Raw genomic sequence first — 24,491 nt, forward strand, 5'->3', positions numbered from 1 at the left:
GAAAGAAGCATATTTACTCGGTGTGGAGAAATAAGTTTGGTGTAGGGCACTCAGATCGCCAGCGGAGGACTGGGCACAATGAAGACAGGTGGTTAAGCGCCAGCCACTCGGAAGCTAGAGCGGTTGGGAGGGCCCTCCAAGCTGGCGTGGAGCCAACCCCACGGCCCAGCCCTCACCCCTTCCACTCCCCCCGCCCCCCCACCCCTCACATCCCATCCCTCGCTCCCCTCCCCGCACCCCTCCCCCTGGTCCCCTACCTCACCCCCCCCACCTCCTCTCGGGCCCAGGTGGGCGGGGCTCCACGCACACCTTTCCCGGCTACGCCGAGGGGAGGAGGCGGGGCCTAGATGCGGATGAGCCAATGCGGGCGACTCTAGTCGGGCGCCGCCGGGCGAGCAAACCAATAGGCATCTGGGGGCGTGGCCGGGGAAGTCCGCCTCGGAGCGTTTATAACCACGGGGCTGCTGCACTTGGCGGCGCGCGCCGGTGCGGCGGTGACTCTCCAGTCCGGGCGCGGGGCGTGTGTCGCGGGCTCGGCGCGGGCTCCAGCTCTCCCGGTACAGCCCACAGACCCCACGCCGCCCTCCCTCACGTCCTCCTGGCCATGGAGTCGTTGGTGTTCTCCCGGCGCTCGGGCCCGGCTGCCTGGGCGGCCGCGGAGCCCGGCCGGCCGCCGGCGGAGGGGCTGCTCAAGTCGCCCAAGCCCTTGATGAAGAAGCAGGCGGTGAAGCGGCACCACCACAAGCACAACCTGCGGCACCGCTACGAGTTCCTGGAGACCCTGGGCAAGGGCGCCTACGGCAAGGTGAAGAAGGCGCGCGAGGGCTCGGGGCGCCTGGTGAGTGAGTGCTCGGCCGTCGGCGGGCTCGGGGCGGGCCGGGCCCCGGCGGGGTCGCGCCGGGGTCCCTGGATGAGGGGAGGTGAGGGGGGAGATCCATGGTTGAAGGGAGGGAGGCGGGGGTCCGGGGTTGAGGGGACCGTGTTCCTAGGCCTGAGAACCCAGCCACCCCGGGAGGCGTGCCCTCGGAGGAAGATGGGGCTTAGGTTCGAAGTCGGCTTTGGAACAGACTTAGGTAGACGGGACCTGATCTTAGAAGAGGTTTGGTCAAAACGTTGAGCGGATGGATGGAGGGATGGATGGATGGATGGATGGATGGATGGATGGATGGATGGATGGATGGATGGATGGATGGATGGATGATGGATGGATGGAACAAACAGGGAAGGCGCCTGATCTTCGAAGCGGGGTTGAACAGATGGATGAACCCACGGAGGGATGGATGGGGAGAGGGTGAAGGCGCCCTGTCTTAGCAGGGATCTGATAAAGTGTATGTGGCTGAACAGATGGGTGAGGCGTGGAGATTTTCAACTCCTTACCTATCTGGCAGATCTACACAAGGGTGGGTTTGACACTTAGGTCCTTGGCCGGCACTGAGCTTGAGTTACAATTTCACTATGATGGGCCTGATTTGGGGGGAAATGTAAAACCAGTCTGCGGTGCTAGGTCCATGGACCTCCAAGAAAACTTTAGGTTCAGGGGCCTGTTCAGGAACTTACCCTGTTGGCTTAGTTTGTTATGTAGTAGTCATAGCAGTCTGCGACATTGAGAAATTTCCTTTCTGTTTTCTCAGTTTCCCCTTCTGCAAAATATGAAGAAAACACAGCCTGCTTCACAAGCTGCTAGGAAGACTGTATCAGATACAAATGTAAACTTAAATTGATCTTGACATGGAACTTGCTGTGAGAACTTTTTGTCCCCAAAGGGCCAGCCCGAAAAGATGGCGAGTTCTCCAAAAGTTAGCTAGCAATGGTTAACAGTGGTTCTCAAACTTGAGTCTAGTATGTATAGGAATTATTTAGCTGAGGAGCTGGCTTCTGTGGTAACACACTAGGGGGACTTTATTCTGAAGGTCTATAATTCATTTTATTTTTTTATTTTTGGCCAGTCCTGGGGCATGAACTCAGGGCCTGAGCACTGTTCCTGGCTTCCTCTTGCTCAAGGCTAGCACTCTACCACTTGAACCACAGCACCACTTCTGGTTTTTCCTGTATATGTGGTGCTGAGGAATCGAACCCAGGGCTTCATGCATGCTAGGCAAGCACGCTATCACTAGGCCACATTCCCAGCCCTATAATTTATATTTTAACAAGCCTTTTAGAGCAGGTGGTTTGGTGATTATGTATTGGCAAATCCAGTTGAGTTGCTGGTTGTAAGGTAGGGGTATTGTGTGTGTGCTGTTTGTGAGGTAGGTGTGTGTGTGCACACATACGCACGTTATGGCTATGGCTTGCCCTGCTGGCAATAGCAAAGGTTCCCTCTCCAAACTGTTTGCTTTTGCAGCCAGTAGCTGGTTTGAAATTCAATAAGTCATTTCATTGGTAAAGGCGAGTAGATGTTGGAGAAAGGGGTGGATTATGGCCCCATCAATAGGACCGAATATGTTTTTCCTGCTAATGCCTGGCACCGTCCCCAGTTGCCTGCTGCCAGGTTACAGCTATTGGGCAATTATGTACTTCCTGGCTTTCCTTCTTTCTCCTTCTATAAAGTGTGAGGGCCTGGTGAGACTCCAGACTTGAGACTATTGGGCCTAGCCTTTAATCAGGGACTTAACTGGAACATAGTTGCTCATGGCTTGTGCCCCGTGCATGCCTCTTGCTGAGGAGGAGGACTGGACTGTGGAGACCAGAGTGGCTTAAACTGAGAAACTGAGATCAAAGTTCAGAGATTCCATCAGGCTGTTTGTTGGCTGAGGTCACTGTGGTCTGTGTGTGTGTGTGTGTGTGTGTGTGTGTGTGTGTGTGTGTGTGTGTGTGTGTATGAGAGAGAAAGGGGTAGGGGGCTATTTGATTTCAGAGCACGATAAATCCACTTTCAGTTTTCAAACCTCAGTGACTCTAGGCAGGGATTGTAGCTCTTATTACACTAGGCAGAGAATTCAGAGGAAACTCCATGGCCTCCTTCCTGCCTCTTCTTGTGTGTAGGGAGCCAAGATCAGTTAGGTGTGGGACCTGCTCTGAACCTTCCAGACCCATAGATCACCCAGTACTTCTGCTGGGAACTTGCGCGGGCTCTTGGAGAGCGGAATGGCGCTGTGCTAATGATTTCTCAATACTGGAGCATTACTCCCATCTCCACCCATCCACCCCTGCATCTGGACTGTCCGCCCTGAAGAGAAAGAGATCTGATGCCTCAAGATACTTCAGTGAGGGAGAGGGGCCAGGGTCTACCGCAGACCTTCCCTCCAGCGGATGCTGATTGATGACAGAGGCTAGATACCCAGGAAAGCCTTCTGGGTGACTTCCAGTCCCAATTTCTCTCTACCTTTCCAGTACCTTTTCTACTCCCAGTCTGCTTAGATGGGTTTAGCAGGGGCCAGATGGTCTTGTCTGGAAGGAGGGGCAGGTAGGTGGTTTAATGGCTGCTCCAGGAGGGCATCAGAGGAAAAATAAACATTTGCTCTGGCTCTTGGACACATTCCTGGTATCCAAATGACATTTCCTCCTGTGATTCTCCCTGCCCCCTTGAGCACCCCTCCTCCTAAAGAGAAAAACACACGCTGGGATCTCTGGAATGGCAGAGCCCACTAAAACCTTTGGCCTGATCTGTGTGGAAGTCTTACCTCCAAAGGGTGCCATGAGGGGCAGGGACAGTGTCCGGATATATTGAACTGCCAAGTGAGTTTGAAAATGGCTGAGCTAGTCTACTTCCTGCATTGCCAGCTAGGGCAACTGAGGCCCAGCAAGGAGAAGTGGCTTGCCCTCTGCTTGGTTAGTAGCACGCCTAAAGCGGAAGCCCCAGACTGTCCACCCAGGCCCTGGATGACCAAGTGCTGAGTCTTGGTCTGGCTTTGAAATGAGCCTGGGCTTGCATCCGTGTGCTCTGTCATTTCAGCATCAGAGCTGCCAGCCTTTCCCAGTGCCCCAGGCGGTGCTTAGGGTGGGAAAAGTCACAGGGAGCCACTCCACCCCCACCCCCACCCACTTGACTGCACTGGGGATCCCTGGATGAAAGGACTCTATTACAGCCCCAGCTTTCAAACCTGGGCCCAAGAGGCTGCCTTGCTCAGAGCCATGACTGCAGAAGCTGGAGTCATGGTTCCCACGACCTCTGTGTGCCTCAGTTTCCTTGCCTGTTAAGTGAGATTAAATAAGAGAATGTATGTCATGTGCTTAGCATATCTGTCTGAGCCAGTCTGGGTTGAACCAAATCTTACCATCCCTTTGCTGGGGACCCCTCCCCCCCGTCCTGGGTTCCAAGAAGAACTATGGATTGCCCTTAACTTTCCTTGAGACAACCTCAGTGGTGTCTGCTTTGTTCAAAGCCCTTGCTTCTCCTCTGGCTGGCTTGGGAGAAGGGCTCCTGCTGGCCCGCTGCCAAAGGCGTGTTGGGCAGACACTGCCCTCCCGGCTCCGCCTGCACCTGCCTGCTCAGCAGCAGCGGGGAGGGAGGCTGCAGGCGACTCTTGTCCTTGGGCTCCAGCCAAACCACACAGGAGGGCTGGGCAGGGAAGCTCCTGGCCCAGCACCGGGCCAAGTCGGCTGGACAGTGACTGGGAGGGGGTTGCATAGTGAAGACCTTAGGGGAGATAGCTCAGGTTCCCCTCCCAGCCCGTTCCTGTCTGTTTCTCTGGCTCTTTCTTGCCTGGTTTCTTGTTGGGATGGTAAGCAACTCACAGGCCCATCTCTACTCTATTCAGCCCTGTCCAGCTGAGCTCAGCCTCCCCTCTACTATCTAAGTGGGTCATCCTCCAGCTCCTTGCTTGCCTCCCAGACAGCGGCTGCTACGTGAAAGGCCAGAGAAGAGTCGAGGATCTTGGCTCCAACTCAGGGTGATAGCTATGACTGAAGATGCCCAGTTTGTACCCTCTCCTAGCACCTATAAGCAGAATCTCCAGGTCTTCCTCCTCCTCCTCCTCCTCCTCCTCCTCCTCCTCCTCCTCCTCCTCCTTTCTTAAGACCTTTCTACCACCCTCTTCTGAATGCAGATCTTTCCTAGTCGGAGTTGTAGGATGGAGGTGGTGTTTACCAACGGAGCCCCAGCACCACCTCCCCAGGGTGTTGGCATAGGAGCCTCGCATGTTTGTATATCTGTAAGTGGGCTGGGGTGGCTGCATACTATGGCCCAGGGCAAGATGCGGGGCAGTCCATCCTCCAGAGATGGGAGTCATGGCTGGACACCTCCAAGGAACTTTTGTCTTGGGAGAGGGTAGCTTCTCCAGGCTGGCCACACCCTTCTGTCTCAGATCCTGATTCTGTCTTGATGCACTGAGGAGCCTTGGAGTCACTGTTCCTGTCTGGACTTCATTGTGCACTGTTTGGAAAGTGGGATAGGGAACGAGCCCAGCTGCCCTTCCATCTTGTAGGGATTCAGGGACAAGAAAATCAGTGTGATAGTAGTAGCCAAAATACTCTCTGGCAGAAATTAGTGTGTGCCCCCCCAACCCCCACCCCACAGTGGGGGAGCCTTGCAACAACTCTTGGCTAGCAGAGTAGCAGGTGGCCATTTCCTAAGAAGCTCGGCTTTAAAATGCTGCAGAGTGGAAGGGAGCTTAGAGATCACCGCCGTGGGTGAATTCTTTCTGCCTGGAATGCTCTGGCCTCCCTAGCCACCTCTGAGGGCTTGGCAAAGCTCCCTCATCCTCTTCTCCCAAAGTAAGTCCCCCATTCCTCCAGTGCTCCTGGAGGCCTTTGGCAAGCAGGGGCCTCAGCCGCCACTCCATCACACCAGACTGCAGATGTGACTGACGGCCAGTGTGCCCACTGGACTAAGCACCAGGATGCAGCCACTGCCCGGGATTTGTCTGAATCCTTCATCTCTAGCGCAGTGCCAAGCACATGGTAAGCTTGCGCGCATAGTAGGCATTTGGCAGGTTGCTTGGGAGAATCAATGTATGTTGATTCTTCAGAGGCGTCCCATTAAAACTAGCTAGATCCTTTGAGCAGATCATTCTTCAAGCAACTGCCTTGAGTTGCACAACCTGATCAGGGCAAATAAGAATTAAATCATACCTAAGGTCTGGTGGCCCACTCCACTGACCAGGTGCTCACATTCATGTTGTTGCTAACGACTGTTCTTCTCCCCCCACCCCCACCTGAGTGGAGGCTATATAAACTACTGCATAAGCTTGGGTGACTTGGAGGGTAGTATTAGTCATTGCATCAGTACAAACCAGGTCTATAGTTTGGGTCTGTGGCCTTCTAAGTGACCTGGATAGCAGTTGGTTCCTTCCTTGGCTTCAGTCAGCTTTCTCTTTCTCTCTCCTTCCTTCCTTCCTTCCTTTCTTTCTTTCCTTCTTTCTTTGTCCTGGGGCTTGAACTCAGGGCCTGGACGCTGTCCCTGAGCGCTTTTGCTCAAGCTAGAACTCTACCACTTGAGCCACAACTCCATTTCCAGTTTTCTGGTAGTTATTTGGAGATGAGTCTCACTGACTTTGCTGCCCTGGCTGGCTTTGAACCATGATCCCTTGATCTCAGACTCCTGAGTAGCTAGGATTATAGACATGAGCCACCAGTGCCCGGCTGAGTCAGCTTAATTTTATTCTATAGCATAATTGCTAACAACTTTGCAGATGAGGACAAAGGTCTGTAAAAAAAAAAATCAGTTCTTATAACAAAGATGGACTCCACCCAGGCCTGGGAAGAAGAGGAGAAAATTTTATCTGGGCAGAGGTTCCATTAGTCAAAGTCTACCCCAGAACAAAGCAATCAATATTTATTTGTGGTATGTGTTTGCTAGTAAACAGTTGCTTGCTGTCTGTTGAGCTGTCTGGGCCTGTGGTGGTGCTGACTCTACTTAGTCAAAGCTGGCAAGAAGCCTCTGCTTCAGCCCAGAAAGGGTTGGCACTAGTGAGTAGCCCAGCCCTACTGGGGAGGTGATCTACCTTACTTTTTGTGAGTTACTTGCTTGACTGATGGAGGCCTAGTGATAGAACTTGTTTCCTTATTGGGAAGGGAAGGGAAGTAAGTGAACCAGCCAAGCAGTGATCTCCTAGGTACTAATGTTAACAACTGGAGCGCCTTTACCCCCACTTTTGAGTACGGAGGTTCAATTTGTAGGTGGATGAACTCCTCATGGGAGATGAACAATTCTGACATATGGGGCAGTGGATATGTCTATAGCATACTTGGCCTAGCATGCTTGAGGCCCTGGGTTTGATCCTCAACACCACACACACACACACACACACACACACACACACACACACACACACCACAAATTATAGGCTTCTAAGATCGAAAGATATGGCTCTCAGGATTCACTTGTGTACCTTCTAGCAACACGACATTCTTCCTAGCATCCCAAAGACCTCTTTTTGGAACTTACTGTCATGTAGGCCTTCATGACTTTAGAGCTATCCCTAAGCCTGTGGTAATCTCACTGTCCTCTTTGCTTGTGTGGACCCAACTATACATCTAAGATGGCCTAGTCTCTGCATATGTGTGCATCTTAAACTCCCAAGTATTTTTCCTTATCTAGGGAATGATGCATGTTTACGTATGATTGCTTTTGACTGTCCCGCTCATACACTTTTTTTTAGCCCTTTGTATCTGAACAATTCACAGCATGTTACCCATTGATTTTTAGAAACAAAGAAAGAAAAGAACTAGCTCATTTAGTTTCCCCTTCCAGGAGAGAAAAAGGGGTGTGGAGAGAGAAGTGTGGGAATGATACTCTGGGTTGCATCCAGAAGGGAGAGGTGCTTCCTGATTGGAGGAGAATTCAAGGCCTTTAACGCGTACCGCCCCCCCCCCCCCCAGCTTCGGACCTAGGGATTTTTTTTTTCTGCTCAACAAGTGTGGGGGGAAGATGGGTGGGTGGGAGCCGGCCGACTAGCTGCCCCAGCCCTGCAGCTGCAGCGTGGGCCTCTCTAGCATCTCTGGGAGGAGACTCCATGGTGACCCCTGCCTCCCGCCTGCCATTGTCCTCCCTGTTCTGCTCTGGGATGGCTGGAGTGGGGGCCTCCACTCTTTCAGCTGCTGCAGCTTCAGGGGAGGAACAGGGTAGAGGGCACCCCATCCCTGGCCCGTTGCCTGGGTGACCGTGCCCAAGGCATTGTGAGCAGCTCCTCTTACAGGATTAGGGCCATTCCGCATTCTTGCCCTACCAGGGAGACACAGGCCGCTGTCCCTGCGAGCCAAGCCGGAAGCCATTGTCTGCTTTCAGAGCCTGTGAAAGGGTAGATTAGAGGCCCCTCCCCTGGAGCAGGGGCTTCCTCCTCAGTCTCCTTTTGAATCTTGAGGGAGGCTAGCCCTCCTGGGAAATCGAGCGCGGAGCTGTTTACCTCAGCCTGCACCCTCCCGATTTCTCATCGCTTGCCTGTGTTCTGTGAAGAGGAAGTCTTGTGTTTACCATGCCCGTCCTTGGACAGGACTTGCCAGGAACTGACCAGAATGGGAAGCCCCGCCCACTCTGCCTTGTCCCCATCTAGCAAGCCCCCCTCCCCCAGCAGGCCCTCGGTCTCTGTTAGCCCCTGGCATTTGTACAGCTGGAGGCATAGAATCCGATCAGGAAAACCCCTCAGACAGCTCAGTTCAACTTGTTTACTTACGAGAAAAGAAAACTGAAACGCAGGGGTGGGGCCCGTCCTCGGGCAGCCGCTCTCACGCCCCACCCCTACCCTCTACACCCCTACCCAAGTGACTGACCAACCCAGGCAGGCTCCTCCGTCTCTAAAAGCTGGGCTTTGAGCTCCTCCTCCATTTCTTCCTCCCTCCCCCCTCCCTGAACCCACCACTGACCAGCCCGTGTGGGGAGGGGTGTTATCCTTATATGGTATTTTCACCTTGCAGCTGAAGATGTTGATAGCAGCCCCAGAGGACTGTGTAACTGTCTTGTTGTTTGTTTGCTTGTTGCTAGGCAAGGGACATTCCTAACCTGCACGACCCACGGTAGCTTGATGGTTTTGTTTTCTTCATTTCTTGGTGATTTCTTTTTATTGTTGTAATATATATATATATACATATATATGTATATATATATATATATATATATATATAAAACTCTGAACTGCCATCCTTAGATCTCAGCCTCCTGAGTAGCTAGGATTACAGCTGTGAGCCACTGGTGTCCAAACTTAAGTGGTGAATTCAGGACATTCACAATTAAGTACAGTCACAATATTGTAAGTCATCACCACTATTTTTTATTTTTTTTGTCATCCCGTACAGAAGTTTTGTACCATTAAATAGTAACTTCCCGTTCCACTCTCCAGCTTTGTGCCCCGGCAACCTCTGTTTACTTTCTGTCTCTCTACTTATTTGCCTGTAAGAGGTACCTCATAAAAGTGGATCACACACTGTCCTCTTGTGACTTGGCTTATTTCACCGAGCAGAGTGTTTTTAAGGTTCAGTCATATTGTAGCAGGTGTCAGAATTTCGTTCCTTTTCATGGTCAAATGGCAGTTCATTGTATGGGTATACCGTATTTTATCTGCCCATCCACCTAGCGATGGACATTTGGCTTGCTTCTCTGTAGCAATGTAGTTTAGAGTGCTGGAGCCCCACGAGGAGTGAGCTCAGAATCAGATGGCCAGCTTGTGGCAGTGAATGACTGAGACTTTGAGCAGAGCGCTCTGTTTCTTGGGGTCCTAGTTTTCTCACCTGTAAGTGAGGATGGTGACGTCCCTTCTGTACCTACGTCTTAGGGTTGCTGTGAAGACCATTTACTAATGCCTGCCTACTCTATGCCAGGCACAGCTTGCAATCAAGCTTCCGATGGCACACCGAACAGGCCCCTCCTGACCTCGTGGTGCACTATATCCCTTTGTAAATCATAAGGAATCAGCTTTACTGATATTGATAGTTACCTCCCTCATCCATCTGTAGACTCTGAATCAGAAGGCTATTGGTGGCTGAGCTGCAGCAGCCCCACCCCACTCCCAACCCCTACTAAGAACCTTTTCTAGAAGCCTCTCTGCTACCTACCCCGGTGAAGAGTGGGATAACTTTCTCTAGGAATGCGCCTGGCCCATATAGCAGTCCGAGGCAAAGCCTCCGGGCAGAGTCCCGGCAGGCTCCTCAGGATGCCTCCACCTGAAGACCTTTCTCCTCCATCTCCTGCATTCTCTCCTCCCAGGTGGCTATCAAGTCAATCCGGAAAGACAGAATTAAGGATGAGCAAGATTTGTTGCACATACGGCGGGAGATTGAGATCATGTCGTCACTCAACCACCCCCATATCATTGCCATTCACGAAGGTACAGTGGGCAGAGCATCTCGCAGCTGATAGACAGGGGTGTGTGTGTGTGTGTGTGTGTGTGTGTGTGTGTGTGTGTGTGTAAAAGAATCAAAACCAACAACACAGAAGTAAAAAGGACACACTGCTCACACAGAGCTGCAGACAGTGCTGAAATTGAACCCTGAGCTTCATGCATGCTACCCAATTGCTCTACCACTCAGCTTTGTGGTGGTATTGTTGTGGTTGTTTCTGTTAGGTTTTCCCTACTTCACCCCATGTCTGTGGCCAGTGAGATATTTAGCAACCCTGGGGAGGCTGAATCACATGTAGACCTGCACCTGTCTAGGAATGTGGGTGCCCCTAGAGCCAGGCCTCTCAGAGTCTGCTCTGAGCCCTGAATCACTCCTGCCACGAGCTATCTCCTACTTTCCTCGTCTTTCTCAGCCTCCATTCCTCTGACATCAGGACTGACTTTTTCCTGCCAGTTGCCCTCCTCCGCGTGACCCAGACAACAAAGTGGGCAAGAGAGGGTGACAAGGGAAAGGTGGGGAGCCTCCCACACGAACCTGTCTGCTTCCAGCCTTTACGTAATATTAGTTAGATGGGAAACCAGGGTTCACAGTAGCAGTAGGAGGGAGGGAACGGGATCCATGGCTTTGTCCTCTGTCTGGAGACTCCTGGTAGGAAAAGAACAGGCACTCTTGGGTCTATAGGAAGATGAAGGGCAGAGCCAGGACTTGGCCCTGCGGCTTAAGCCTGAAGAGGTTGAAAAGGCTGATTGTAGTCTGCGAGATTCCCTCAGGGAAGAGTGGGCAGATAACAAGTATTGGTTAAGCTTGGTGATTGGGCTCTGTGTGTGTGTGTGTGTACATGTGTGCATGTGTATGTATACATCTTCCTCATGCCTCTATGTCCTCCTGGGTCTAAGAACTGGGTCTGACCCCCAAGATCTCTACCAGATTTATTCCCTGTCCCTACTGTAGGTAATTCTGGGCTGGGAAGGAAGATTCCAGTTCTGGGAACTGACTTCAACCCTATTTACTCCCCCAGAACGCACCCTGACTTGACTGGCTGTTGATCCCCAGTTTCATGGTAGACAAAGGTTGCGCTTCTGCACAGATGTTGAAAACCACAGTAGAATCCAGATCAGGGACCCCCACCTCCCCTCCAGTACCAGGGCTTCCATGTTCCCCTAGGAAAAAAAAAAGTACTTTCCTTCTGAACTTGTGTATGAATATCTAGGAGCCAGGACTTGCGTCAAGAGAGGCTCCTCCTCAGAGGCTAGCTGCAGTAGCACTGGAGCTAGACAAACCAGCCAAACTCATAGGACCCGTTTGACACCAAGACACAATGTCATGGGCATGCGCGTTCCAACACACACGCAGCTGAAGGGCTAGCTGGGTGAACCGGCCGCTGGCTGCCTTTCTAGAGATCTGGAACCAGGACAGGGTCTGAGGCGGTGAGCAGGTCCCTCCTCCACATGGAGATGGGCCAGCTGGGGTAGGCTGGCTGCCAGGAAGCCAGACGGTCAACTAATTACCACCTATTTATTGATGGCTTCTGTGTGTGAGGCTATATGCTGGGGGGGGGGGCGCTGGGGGGGCCTTGGCTGGGAACTTTGGATGGGATGTCCAAGACAGGGACAGCAATGGATGTCTCTGCTCTCCTCTGTACCATAGGCTTCACAATCCACTCGTGTAGGCTTTTAATCCTCTCCTGATCCTCAGGAAAGGCAGTGTTATTAGCATTATTTTTCAAACGTATGCATGAAGATACTGATAATAAACTTTAAAAGTAGGGTCAGGTTTTTTTTTTAAGTGTTTTGTTGTTGGGTGGATTTTTGTTGGAGGTGGTGGTAGTGCCAGGACTAAGGCTTGAACGCAGGGCCTGGGCACCATCCTTTAGCTTTTTCACTCAAGGCTAGTGCTATACCCCTTGAGCCCACAGTTCCTCTTCTAGCTACTTGCTGGTTACTTGGAGATGAATCTCATGGATCTTCCTGCCCTGGTGGCTTTGAATCATGGGACCAGATCTCAGCCTCCTGAATAGCTAGGATTATAGGCATGAGTCACTGGTGTTCAGCATCAAGTGCTTCTTTCTATGTCAGACAGTATGCCAGCTTGCTCATGAGCAAGCCAAATCCAGAGCTCTTAGGCGTTTACCTGTTTCTCAGTCCGGCCCTGTAAGATTGCTGTTGGTTATTCTCTCATTTCTCAAACGAGGAAGCAGGCATAGTGGTTGAATAACTTGTCCAAGTTTACCCGATAAACCTGCAGAGCCTTACTGATGTATCTGAAAGAGTTTTTTTTTTTTTTTTTTTTTGGCCAGTCCTGGGGCTTGGACTCAGGGCCTGAGCACTGTCCCTGGCTTCTTTTTGCTCAAGGCTAGCACTCTGCCACTTGAGCCACAGCGCCACTTCTGGCCATTTTCTGTATATGTGGTGCTGGGGAATCGAACCCAGGGCCTCATGTATATGAGGCAGGCACTCTTGCCACTAGGCCATATCCCCAGCCCTCTGAAAGAGTTTTGACCAAGATTTCAAGTCCATTTTGAAACAATCTTGAGTTCTGATTATCCAGTACGCCTACAGAGTCTTACTGATATATCTGAGAGAGATTTGACCAAGATTTCAAAAGCAGATTGCAAAACAGTCTTGAGCTCTGCATCAAGGGGCCTGGCCTTTCATTCCCATCAGGCATATCCCTGTCTGCCTGGGAGTTTGCAGGGTATTTTTTAGAGTCCTCTAAAGCCTGTACTTGGCCACTGCCCTTGATCTATGTTTGTTGCTCCCGTAGATGCTGAGTGCTTCCAAGCCCGTTCTCACCACCATGCACTCCATTAATAGATTATTTCTGGAGAGAGAGCCTCTCTGGTGGGGACAGGAAGGAGGGTGTGGTGTGGCCTTTGGTGGGAGCAGTGATTCTGGGAGGTCCTCACCAACCTGCCTTGTTTTATCCAGTGTTTGAGAACAGTAGCAAGATCGTGATTGTCATGGAATATGCCAGCCGGGGCGACCTGTATGACTACATCAGCGAGCGTCAGCGTCTGAGCGAGCGCGACGCCCGGCATTTCTTCCGGCAGATCGTCTCCGCGGTGTACTACTGTCACCAGGTCAGTACACCCTCCCTGCTGCTCCCGCCAAGTCACGAGTGGGGAGTCCCTGAGGCTCAGGGAGGCTGGTGTGGACCGCAGGGAAGCCATGACTGGTTCAGCACCACACAGAAAGACAGAATGGCTTCTAGATTCTCAAGCCAGGAAATGCTGGTGTCTCAGGCTTTTAGTAGTTCAGCCAGGCATGGAAGAAGCCAGGATTTTTGCATTATATACCTTATATTGTGTGTGTGCGTGCGTGCATGTGTGTGTATATGTATTTGTGCATTATACATATAGATATTGATATCTATATGTATCCATATATATAACATACATATATAACATGGAGATATATAAATATACACACACACAGATATATATAGGTGTGTATATGTATGTGTGTGTGTGTATATGTCTTCCATTCACTTGAATACCTCCTTTCAGAATGGGATTGTCCACCGTGATCTCAAGCTGGAGAACATCCTCTTAGATGCCAACGGAAACATCAAGGTGAGCCACGTTTTTAGTTTCTAGAGCCTTCCCCGCCACATCCTGACTTTTTTACGCAGTCTCCAGCCAGGTACTTGGAAGTACTTGGTGGGTCCCTGAAGGAGTTAGCGAAGCTCAGAGTTCTGTTGCTGGTACTCGTAGGGACCTGGGCCATCGTCCATTCCAACCCTTCCCTTACGGCCTCAAGGTGAGGGGTGACATGCACAAAGTCACCGCACTCTTAGTATCTGAGCGAGGGCTAGAGCCAAGGGCTTTGCCTCTAAGACCAATGCTGTTTTCACATCAGGAAGCTGATAAGGAGTCTAACTCGAGGGTCAGTGTTCGCTTATAACCTTGGGACTGGCAGGCACAGGGCTGAGTTCTCCTCCCTGTGTACATGCGAGTGTGCACACACACACGCACACACACACACACACGCACACAAATTGAATATGCTGCAGTTCAGGCCTGGGCATCTTTCTCTACCAGCCGAGCACCCTGGTACCACTTCTTGTTTTCTGCTGCTTCTCAGGCTGCAGCAATTCGATGTAGTTCGTGCAGATGGAATACACTCCGATCTCAGGGCGGGAGGGGGACATTGCACCAGGTGGCTGAGGCAGGGCTGGCCCGGCAGACAGCGGGGAGGTTGACTCAGCATTCTGACCCTCCATAGACTCTTCCTGACACAGGACAGAGTCTCCTCAATTGCTCCTGCCCAGTGCCCTGAGGTACCCCGAAGTGCCAGGTTCTTAGTCCATGCCCCTTATCCAGACCTTTCCCGGAGCAGGTGGGGTTTCTTTGATGCTGACCGGAGAGGCCAGGAGGCCAGTAGCAATGAGCATACATAGCCAAGATAGGCACGTACTTTCCTGTCTACCATCCTAGGCCTTATGGGTTTACCTGGCAACTGTTTGATAAGAGACCAATAAAACGATAAACAGAGGAGCCACGGTTTCATAAACAGCCCCTCCCTGCCCTCAGCACACGTGACCCGCTCATGTGGGAGCAACAGGGCACTGACCTCTGCCTCCTGCTGAGGTCAGGAGGGAAAGGGCTTCTGAGGAGCCAGAAGATGGGGTTGGAGCCCCTCAAGTTCTCTGATTCGGAAAGCTCAGGAGAACCTAGGAGAGGTTCCTTGTCCCGGTGTAAAATCACAGCCTTGATCCTTCTTCTCCCCTCTTTCACTGTCGTCCCTTCGCAGTTGAGGCTGAGGGACCCCAGGTGCCTGTTCAAGAAAGGCAGCGGGGGCCTCGCAGGGTTAATCCGTCAGCGGTCTTGCTTGTCCTCCCTCTGTCTGAGCATCCTGTGCGGGGTGTCACCTGTGCTAGGTGGTCCATGTGGGGCTGGGGAGTGATGGGAACTGAGGGCCTCCCAGGAGAAGATGTCACACCATGATGTCAAGGCAGGATCTAGAGGATGTGCAAGGTCGGGGAGCATCCCTGGCGGAGACCACAGCAGAAGCAGAGGGGTCTAGGGAGCCAGGAAGGCTCTGAAGCCCCCACAAATGCCCAGAGGCTCTTCACTGACACAGAGCCTCTCCCAGGGCCTGCGCTGTGATAACAAATGTCCCCCGTGAGCTGAGAGTCAGGGGCCTGGAGTTCCAGAAGGACCAGCAAAGAGCTGCAGAACAGCCTAGACCTCAGTGTGACGTGTGTCCCACATTGCTTTCCATCCTGCAGATTGCTGACTTTGGTCTCTCGAACCTCTACCACCAAGGCAAGTTCCTGCAGACATTCTGCGGGAGCCCTCTCTACGCCTCTCCCGAGATCGTCAACGGGAAGCCCTACATGGGCCCAGAGGTGAGCCGCCCTTCTCTGCCCGCCTACCACAGTCTCACTTCATATCCTCTGGGATACGGGAGCTAGTTTTCTACTCACTTCCTTGGATTCAGAGCACAAAACCCCCTAACTCACATAAAGCAATGACGTGCCCGGTGCCAGTGGCTCACGCCTGTAATCCTAGCTACCCAGGAGGCTGAGATCTGAAGATCGAGGTTTGAAGCCAAGCCCGGGCAGGAAAGTCCGTAAGCCAGAGGTGGTGCTGTGGCTCCAGTGGTGCTGTGGCTATAGTGGCTCAAGAGCACTAGCCTTGAGTAAAAAGAAGCTCGGGGACAGCACCTGGCTCCTGAGTTCAAGGGGGAAAAAAAGCAATGACTTATCAAGCCTCTAGCCAAGCGTGGCAAAAGGGCTTAGACCTGAGGTCTCGTGGCTCCTCTTGTTTTTGTCCTTTTGTCCTCCTAACCCCTCGGCAGTGGTACAGTGGGATCTGTCACCACCACCCCCCCTCCCGCCCCCAGCACTGGCCTCTGTTCTTATGCTCGAGGCTGTGCCCCTCCCAGGGAGGCCACTAATATCTTTCCCCTCTGAGCCTCAGCCTCTGTCTGCGCCGGAGTTCTCCGCACTGTACCCTTTCCCCCTGATGTTGGAGACGAGACTGCAGCCTGAGGCACGTGGGCAACTTTCTGACTCTCGCCCCCCCCTCCCTCAGGTGGACAGCTGGTCCCTGGGTGTCCTGCTTTACATCCTGGTCCACGGCACCATGCCCTTCGATGGACAGGACCATAAGACGCTGGTGAGGCAGATCAGCAACGGAGCCTACCGGGAGCCCCCCAAGCCCTCCGGTGAGTGAAGCGGGCCAGAGGAGGAGCCATGACAGAGGCAAAAGCAGAGCCCGCCCACGACAGCCAGCCTGGGGAGCTAACCTGGCCTGCACAGGGAGCCCTCAGTGCAGACACCCAGGGCTGACCCAGGGCTGAGCAGTGTTTCAGGGCGATCTCGTCACAGAGGGGCCAGGGGGTACCCGGGCCCCCGGCTGCCCAACTGAAGCCCCCTCCCTTTCATCTTCCAGATGCCTGTGGCCTGATCCGCTGGCTATTAATGGTGAACCCCACCCGCCGGGCCACGCTGGAGGACGTAGCCAGCCATTGGTGGGTCAACTGGGGTTATACCACCCGTGTAGGGGAGCAGGAGGCGCTGCGAGAAGGTGGGCACCCTGGCGGCGACTCTGCCCGAGCCTCCATGGCTGACTGGCTCCGCCGTTCTTCCCGCCCCCTCCTGGAGAACGGAGCCAAGGTGTGCAGCTTCTTCAAGCAGCACGCGCCTGGAGGCGCCATGCCAAGCCTGGAGCGCCAGCACTCGCTCAAGAAGTCCCGCAAGGAGAACGCCATGGCCCAGCCTCTGCAGGGGGACCCAGCCGGGGACGCCTCCCCTCGGCCTGCCAAGAGCAGCCTCAAGCTGCCAAAAGGCATTCTCAAGAAGAAGGCCTCCACCTCCTCCGCCTGCCCCTCCGAGGGGGTGCGGGAGGCCCCTCAGGACCTCAGCCCAGCTCCCCACCATCCGGGACAGGCAGCCCCCCTGCTCCCCAAGAAGGGCATCCTCAAGAACTCCCGCCAGCGGGAGTCTGGCTACTACTCCTCCCCGGAGCCCAGCGAGTCCGGTGAGCTCCTGGACACGGGCGATGTGTTTGTGAGTGGGGGCCCCGGGCCTCAGAAGCCCCCCGAAGCCTCGGAGCTGCTTCTGCACCGCAAGGGTATCCTCAAGCACAATGGCAAGTTCTCCCGCACGACCTTGGAGCTGGCGCCCCCCACCACCTTTGGCTCCTTGGACCAGCTGGCCCCCCATCACCCCCCGGCTCGGGCGAGCCGCCCCACCGGGGCTGTGAGTGAGGACAGCATCCTGTCCTCCGAGTCCTTTGACCAGCTGGACTTGCCCGAGCGACTCCCCGAGACGTCCCTGCGGGGCTGTGTGTCCGTGGACAACCTCCTGGGACTGGAGGAGCCCCCTCCTGAGGACCCCGGCAGCGGCCTGAGGCGGTGGCGGCGGGACCCTCTGGGGGAGAGCTGCTTTTCCCTGACAGACTGCCAGGAAGTGACCGCAGCTTACCGGAAGGCACTGGGCATCTGCTCAAAGCTCAGCTGAGGGGGACACACCTGTGCCCCAGTCCGGGCACTGAGATGTAACTGGCTGTGCTCTGAAGGGAGAGAGCTCCTCTCCCCTGCCTCGGAGACCAGCAGCCCAGCTCAGAAGGAGCCAGGGTTTGCTGGAGCCCTGGGGAGCCAGCCCCGCCCAGGCTGGCTTTCCTCGATTGGGGAGGGCAGGACAAGAGAATGCACAAATGAAGCGTGGAAGGCTCCAGGATCTCAGCCCTCCTGAACCAGCAAGGCGTAGATACAGGGAAAGAGTAGAGATGCAGGGGGCACTAGGAAGGCCCAGCCAGAGCCATGCTTAGCCCAACAAAGAGCTACAGAGACCTGGAAAGGTTGCTTACTCCATTAGTACTTGCTGCCTACAGCCAGAGTTACGCTTGCCATCCAAGCCCGGCTCCTTCCCTCCTCATTCTCTGCTAAAGTGGAGATGTGTCTTCACCCAGTTCCCAACCTTGCTTATGGCAGCCTTCAGGTGCCTGGGGCATTCTGGGTGTAAGAGGAAGCACCCTCTCAGAGGCTGCCTCCTCTCCCCATCCTCCAAACCTGGCCTGCGCCTCCTGGAGTCGCTGCTATGGTCCTACAACTTGAAAAGACTTTGGCTGCTGTTTGATTTCATCTCTAGGGGCCCAGACTCCTCCGGACCTCAAATTCTGCAGTATCTGCCTCTAAGCTGTTCCTCAAGTCTGGACTAGGGATGTGTCTATTGCCCTGGGCTTGCAGGATCCTAGAATGTACTTATTTATTTTTTTAATGTTCTCAATTTGTGTGTGTGTATGTATGTGTGTGTGTGTGTGTGCGCGCGCGCGCACGCGCGCTTTAAGTGAATAATTTTTCTCGATAATGTGAAAGTTCTGTTCTAGGGAAGTCTACCACAATATCCCAGCTTCATGTACACATGATTCCCCTCTAATCAGGGGTGGGGGGCCCCTCAAAGGCCCACATGTTGTTCACTTACACTGTCTGGAGATGGGTCTCTGGTCCCTTTGCTCCACAGACCAGAAAAGAACCATTCCATTAAAAACAGAATGGCAATTGAAAAACAGCCTGTGTTCTCTTTTTCTTTCTTTTCCTTCGTGCCTCCTCTTAACACACTCTGGGGTGGGATCCAGAGAAACTGCTTAATCCAAGCAGGACAAAAGGGCTGGAGTTCAGTAGCCGAATGCTTGCTTAGCATGCAAGCACATCACACACAAAAAGGAAAAGAATAAGAACAAAACAAAGACAACTCTCCGGAGCCCGTCAATTCTGGGGTTCACCTGTACCGACTGTCAAGGGCCTGACCCTGAAAAGCACTAGGATAGGAAAGCCCAGGTGGGGGCTCCCAGACTGCTCCTCCCAGAAAAGTCTAGCAAATTGTCTACACCCCGCCCCCATCTGCTGATAGCCCGGTCCTTGGCTGCTTACAGACACCGAGGCTGCCTTTCTTGTCTCTCTCCAAAGAAATCCCCTTTCCCTTTTCCCCAGCCCCGCCAGCGCACCAGGCTCCCGGGGGACGTGAAGAATGCCTGGAATGTCCCCTCTCCCTGGCCCCCTCTCCCCCCTGCAGAGCACTCCCCCGCCCCCCCCCCCCCCCGCCCCCGCTGGGCTCCATTGAGAAACTCCCCGGCCCAGGCGAAGGACAAAGTGCGGGCCGGCAGCTGGCTGGCTCTGGCTCCCGGCGGGCTCCTCCCCAAGCCTGACCTGCTCTGGCATTGAGTCCCCAGAACTTCTCCAGTTCTGGCCAGCTCCAGCTAACCGCCCCATAGCACACCGGGCCCTCCGCCAGTGGAATATGGGGGTCAAGGCGGGACCAGGAGTATGCGCTTGCTTCAGTGACACCTGGGGTATCTGGGGAAAGAGATGTGCCCCCCCCCCCCAGGCCCTAGCTCTGGGCTAGGGTCCCAAAAGCATCAGAAAAATAGAAGTGGCTCTTTACCCTCAAGAACAGTAGTCAGGCCTGGACCTCAGGCCTTGAGTTCAAACCCCAGAAACAGCCTTTACCCGCCCCCACCACCACCACCACCAAACACAAATAAGCTCCTTTGTTTCTTACACTGGGCTCCATCAAACCCTGATGTGCTAGGCTCTGGGGCAGCAAGGGAACTTCAGCACAGCCAGGACAGGAGGCTACAGATGAGGCCCGTGTGGCACACGGAACAAGCCCAGTGAGAAATGAGGCAGCTCGGGAAGGTAACAGCAGCCACCAGGTTGTTTTGCTGTTGTTGTTGTTGTTGTTGTTATTTGTTTTTTGCCAGTCCTGGGGCTTGAACTCAGGGCCTGAGCACTGTCCCTGGCTGCTTTTTGCTCAAGGCTAGCACTCTGCCACCTGAACCACAGCGCCACCTCTGGCTTTTTTATATATGTGGTGCTGAGGAATGGAACCCAGGGTTTCATGTATACGAGGCAAGCACTCTTGCCACTAAGCCATATTCCCAGCCCAGAAGCCACCAGTTGTTTTTTTTTTTTTTTTTTGCCAGTCCTGGGGCTTGAACTCAGGGCCTGAGCACTGTTCTTGGCTTCCTTTTGCTCAGGGCTAGCACTCTACCACTTGAGCCACAGCGCCGCTTCCGGCCTTTTCTGTTTATATGGTGCTGAGAATCGAACCCGGGGCTTCATGCATGCTAGGCAAGCACTTTACCACTAAGCCACATTCCCAGCCCTGCCACCAGTTTTAAATTATTTCTGTGTTAGGTATACAACTTAGGGCCTTGTGCTCTGCCTTTGAGTAGCACCCTCCACTACTCAGGGTCTCAAGCTGTCCTGGAACTCAGTCTTCCCGTCTCTGGAATGCTGGCATTAGCATGATCCCGTGTGTGTGTGTGTGTGTGTGTGTGTGTGTGTGTGTGTGTGTGTGTGTGTGTGTACTGGAGATTGAATTCAGGGCCTCCTAGAGAGGCATTCTGCTACTTGAGCCACACCCTCACCCATGTTTGCTTCCGTTTTTCCCATGGAGCCTTGCACTTTTGCATGGGTACCCCTCCAGCTGCAAGTCTCTCGCCTCTCAAGTAGCTGAGATTATAGAATGGCCACCTGTACCACACACGGAGTTTGTTTTCCCACCAGTACTAAAGTGTGAACTCGGGGCGTCTCACTCGCCAACTGCTTTTCTGGATGAGCTATACCTCGACTTTTTTTTTTTTCCCTGTGATTATTTTTTTGAGATAGAGTCCTGGGTTTTGCCCAGACGAGCTTGGATTGCGAGCCTTAGGATGGTAGGTGCATGCCATCCCACCCAGCTCTTTTCTGGTGAGAGAGAATCCTTTGAACTTTTGTTGCCCAGGCTGGCCTTCAACCATTATCCTCCTGATCTCTGCCTCCCAAGTAGCTAGGATTACAGGCTCAAATCACTGGTATGCAATCTGGCTCCATTTTTGAGACAGGGCCTCATGAACTTTTTGTTTGTGCTGCTCTTCAACCTCAGTTCTCCTCCCAAGTAGCTGGGACTCTAGGCATATACCACCACCACACCTGACGGGGTTCATTTCTCAGGAACCAGGCACTTTCTGTATATAGTACCTCACTGCATGCTTACATTAGTCTTCACACAACCTCATCAGTTTGGTTCTATTTTGATTGAAACTGGCATTTTAAACGGAAAGGTCCAAATTCCAGGAGCTGTCCATGTCTGGTCTGGCCAGTCACCCCTACTCACCAAATAAAAGAGATGTGACAACGGACAGAGAAAGGAGATTTAGTACATGGTAGTGACAGCCACAGAAAGACACACAGCAACCATCACTGGGAAACAGGCATGAGCTATAGATTTAAATAAGCCATTAGAACAAGGAGTGAAAAAGATCTTGGACAGGCTGGTCAGGTGAGATCTAGTTCCACCAACAACCAAGCATGCCTGTCAGGGGGTCTGCTCTCCTGCAGCACCTTCTTGTCTTCTAAGTGGTCTCTAGAGTGACTGCAGGAGAAAAGCACAAAGGACCGAGATACAAAGTGAACCTAAGTACAGGCTGGGCTGTCTTGCTTTCACCCAGCTTTTGGTTCATCTGTGGACCCGTATCCGTGCTTTTCAGCAAAGGCAATTGTGAACCTCTTGTTACATCATCATTCTCATTTTGCAAGAGAAACAGACTGAAAAACATTAACTGGCAAGTAAGAAAAACAGACTTTAAGCTCGGGTCTGGGCACACCAAGTCTTGTGGGACAGGAAGACACCTTGGAAATGGATTAAATATTTATTGAGACTCTAATACACGTCAAGCTCTTTGCACAAAAAGCATAACCGTAACCACTGCTGAGATCACCCTCGCCTGTCTTCCACAAACCCAACGCTTGAGAAGCAGAGGGCAGGAGGATTGCAAGGTTGTTTTTATTATTATTATTACTATTTTCCTGAGTACTGTCCCTAAGCTTTGTTGTGTTCAAGGCTAGCCCTCTACCACTTGAGTCACAGCTTCACTTCCAACTTTTATTTCCCCCTGGTAGTTAATTGAAGATAAGAGTTTCTTGGACTTCCCTTTGGGGCTGGCTTTGAACTGTGATCCTCAAATCTCAGCTTCCGCAGCAGCTAGGATTACAGGAGTGAGCCACTTGCACTGGCCTGGGAATAAATAGACAGAGGGTTCCAGGCTGGCCTGGGGTCCCTGAGAGACTTGTTTCAACACCAACAACAAAAGATTACGAAAATAAATAAAGGAGCTAGGAAAGGAGAAATGGGCCAGGTGTTAGAAATGGGAGGGGAGGCGAGAGGGGGAGAAGATTACAGAAGCAAGGCACTGGGGGCCCACAGGGAGAGGACCCAGCCTTGGCAGCTAGCTGTAACCTTAGCACCATCTCCACACATGCCCGGCGAATAAGCTTTCCAAGAAGAAGCATCAAACACCGGTGTTCAGTCCCGAGAGCTTCGGCCTGCTTCCCATGGAAGCCGGGGCGGCGTGGACAGGTGGGCGGGGCGATGGGGGCCGGTGAGGGGAAGCCTACAAGCCAAGGAGAATCGGAGTGGGAGGAAGGCTTCTCCTATCTTAGCCCCAAAGGGCCCCAGACAAGGGGCTGTGGATTCCATCTGCACAGCCCTGCCCCTCACCTGCCGGGACACTTCATACCAAAAACATTCCAGAAAGCAGGCTCAGCGATGACGCTGGCCCCCCCAGGGGAGCCGCGGGAATATTTAGTGCCACATCAGTGCTTCCGGAATGTGGATCACCCAGACAACAATGCAGAGATAGGAAAGGTCTCCTGAACTCCCCGGCTCAGCTCTTTCCTGAGGCAGGACCATGCTGTTCCTGGCTGGAAATCCCCTCAGTAGGCTGCTCCTTGCAAGGAGGGAGGAGGCAAGGGTGAGAGCCTGGCCCCACCATCAGAACCACCCCTTAAGCCCCCCCCCCCCAGTGCTGTGGGCTCAGAGCTTCAATCCTAGCTACTCAGGAAGCTGAGATCTGAGGATTGTGGCTCAAAGCCAGCCTGAGCAGTCAAATCTGACTCCTAGCTCCAATTAACCAAAAACTAGGCACCAAAACACTGGTTGTGGAGGTGTGCCAGCCTTGAGTGGAAAAAAGTTAAGGGACAAAGCCCAGGCCCTGAGTTCAAGCCCAGTACAGAAAGAAAGGAAAGTAAGAAAGAGAGAAAGAAAGAGCCCTTTCACTTTTCCCCCTGCCTCATCCAATCAGCTGCCTAGGACCCTCCTGGAGGAAAAAGTCAAATAAAAGGAGCAGCAGTTCCCAGCAAGTCACACAGCCCAGCCCCCAGAGTGACTGACAGCCAGAGCCATCTTGACCTCCAAGATGACCCAGGACGAAGAGCCTCCTGCTGAGCCTGGGCATTTCTTAGAGCGGGAGATGAGGTGGAGGTGGGAACATAATAGATGAGCTAGGTGGTTTTCTGGAAAGAATAGATCCGTAGGCCTTGTTGAGGAGCAGGAGCAGGTCCAAGAACACACGGGGCGGAGGCCTCTGAGACTCAGGAATCAGCTTGATAAACAATCCTCTATACAATATGTGTATTCAATTCCATGTAGCTATTTATTTACTTCAGGTCTACAGTAGACACTGTCTGGGCTGTGCAAACACATCTGGGAACTAAACACAGAGACCTCTATCCTTGTGGAAGCAAGTTGTGGAATAACCAGTGAAGCTAGGGTACAGTGAAACAGGAAGAGTAGCTGAAGACACAGTCAGGAGAAATAAGAGGGAGAGAAAAGTAGTTTATGTGTGGTCTTGCAAACCATGTCAGGGCCTGAGAGAATAGAGGAGGTTTTGAGCAAAGGTATGACATAACCTAGCTTAGAACTAAAAAGAAAACATCTCTGGCTGTTTGTTGAAGGAAGGCGAGCAGGGATTTAGTAAGAGGCCAATTCTGGAAAGAGAACATGGGGGTTTTGACTCTCACACATCTCGAACTCGAGTAGAGTGAAGTTGTAGCAGTCAAGAAATGAGAAGTTGTCTCTTTGGGGGGCCATATTTTGAAGGGAGACTCAGCAGGCTTTCCCAACCGATTGCGTGTCAACGTGGGAAACAGAGACTAGAATAGAGCCAGGGTTTGGAGAAGAAGATCTGGAAGGATTTGGGGGAGAGGGAAGGCTTGCAGGTGGAGACTGAGTGGGGTAAACCGGGGCTCCCTGGAACTGGGGGCACACTTGGACTGAGGGCTTTGGGTTAAGCTAGAGGTCTGGGAATTACTGCTATTCAGAATGTCTGTTTTCTTTAGAGGGAAATCAGCCCCTGACATCCGCCAGAAGGGAACTAAACAGAATGAAGTTTCTTTCCAAAGCGTATCTATCAGTCGAGCATAAAACCTTGTGTGACACGGCTCTGTGGGAGCCGGGTTGAGCTGGGGACACAAGTTTGTTACCTGGGTCACATCTGCTTTCTCTTCCTGCTA

The 24,491-nt window shown here is 52.8% G+C and overlaps 1 protein-coding gene across 1 annotated transcript; it reads left to right on the top strand.

The window, feature by feature from the left end:
* Positions 1-485: 485 nt before the first annotated feature.
* Nuak2 (NUAK family kinase 2) lies at positions 486-18,726 on the top strand. The gene is made up of 7 exons (XM_048357095.1): positions 486-838; positions 10,076-10,196; positions 13,137-13,288; positions 13,715-13,780; positions 15,439-15,558; positions 16,247-16,379; positions 16,607-18,726. Exons 1-7 carry the CDS (start codon positions 605-607, stop codon positions 17,674-17,676), a joined length of 1,896 nt encoding a protein of 631 aa, XP_048213052.1. The 5' UTR covers positions 486-604; the 3' UTR covers positions 17,677-18,726.
* The last annotated feature ends 5,765 nt before the right edge of the window (positions 18,727-24,491 follow it).

This window comes from Perognathus longimembris, chromosome 11, assembly GCF_023159225.1.
Source record: "Perognathus longimembris pacificus isolate PPM17 chromosome 11, ASM2315922v1, whole genome shotgun sequence".
Taxonomy (NCBI): Eukaryota; Metazoa; Chordata; class Mammalia; order Rodentia; family Heteromyidae; genus Perognathus; species Perognathus longimembris.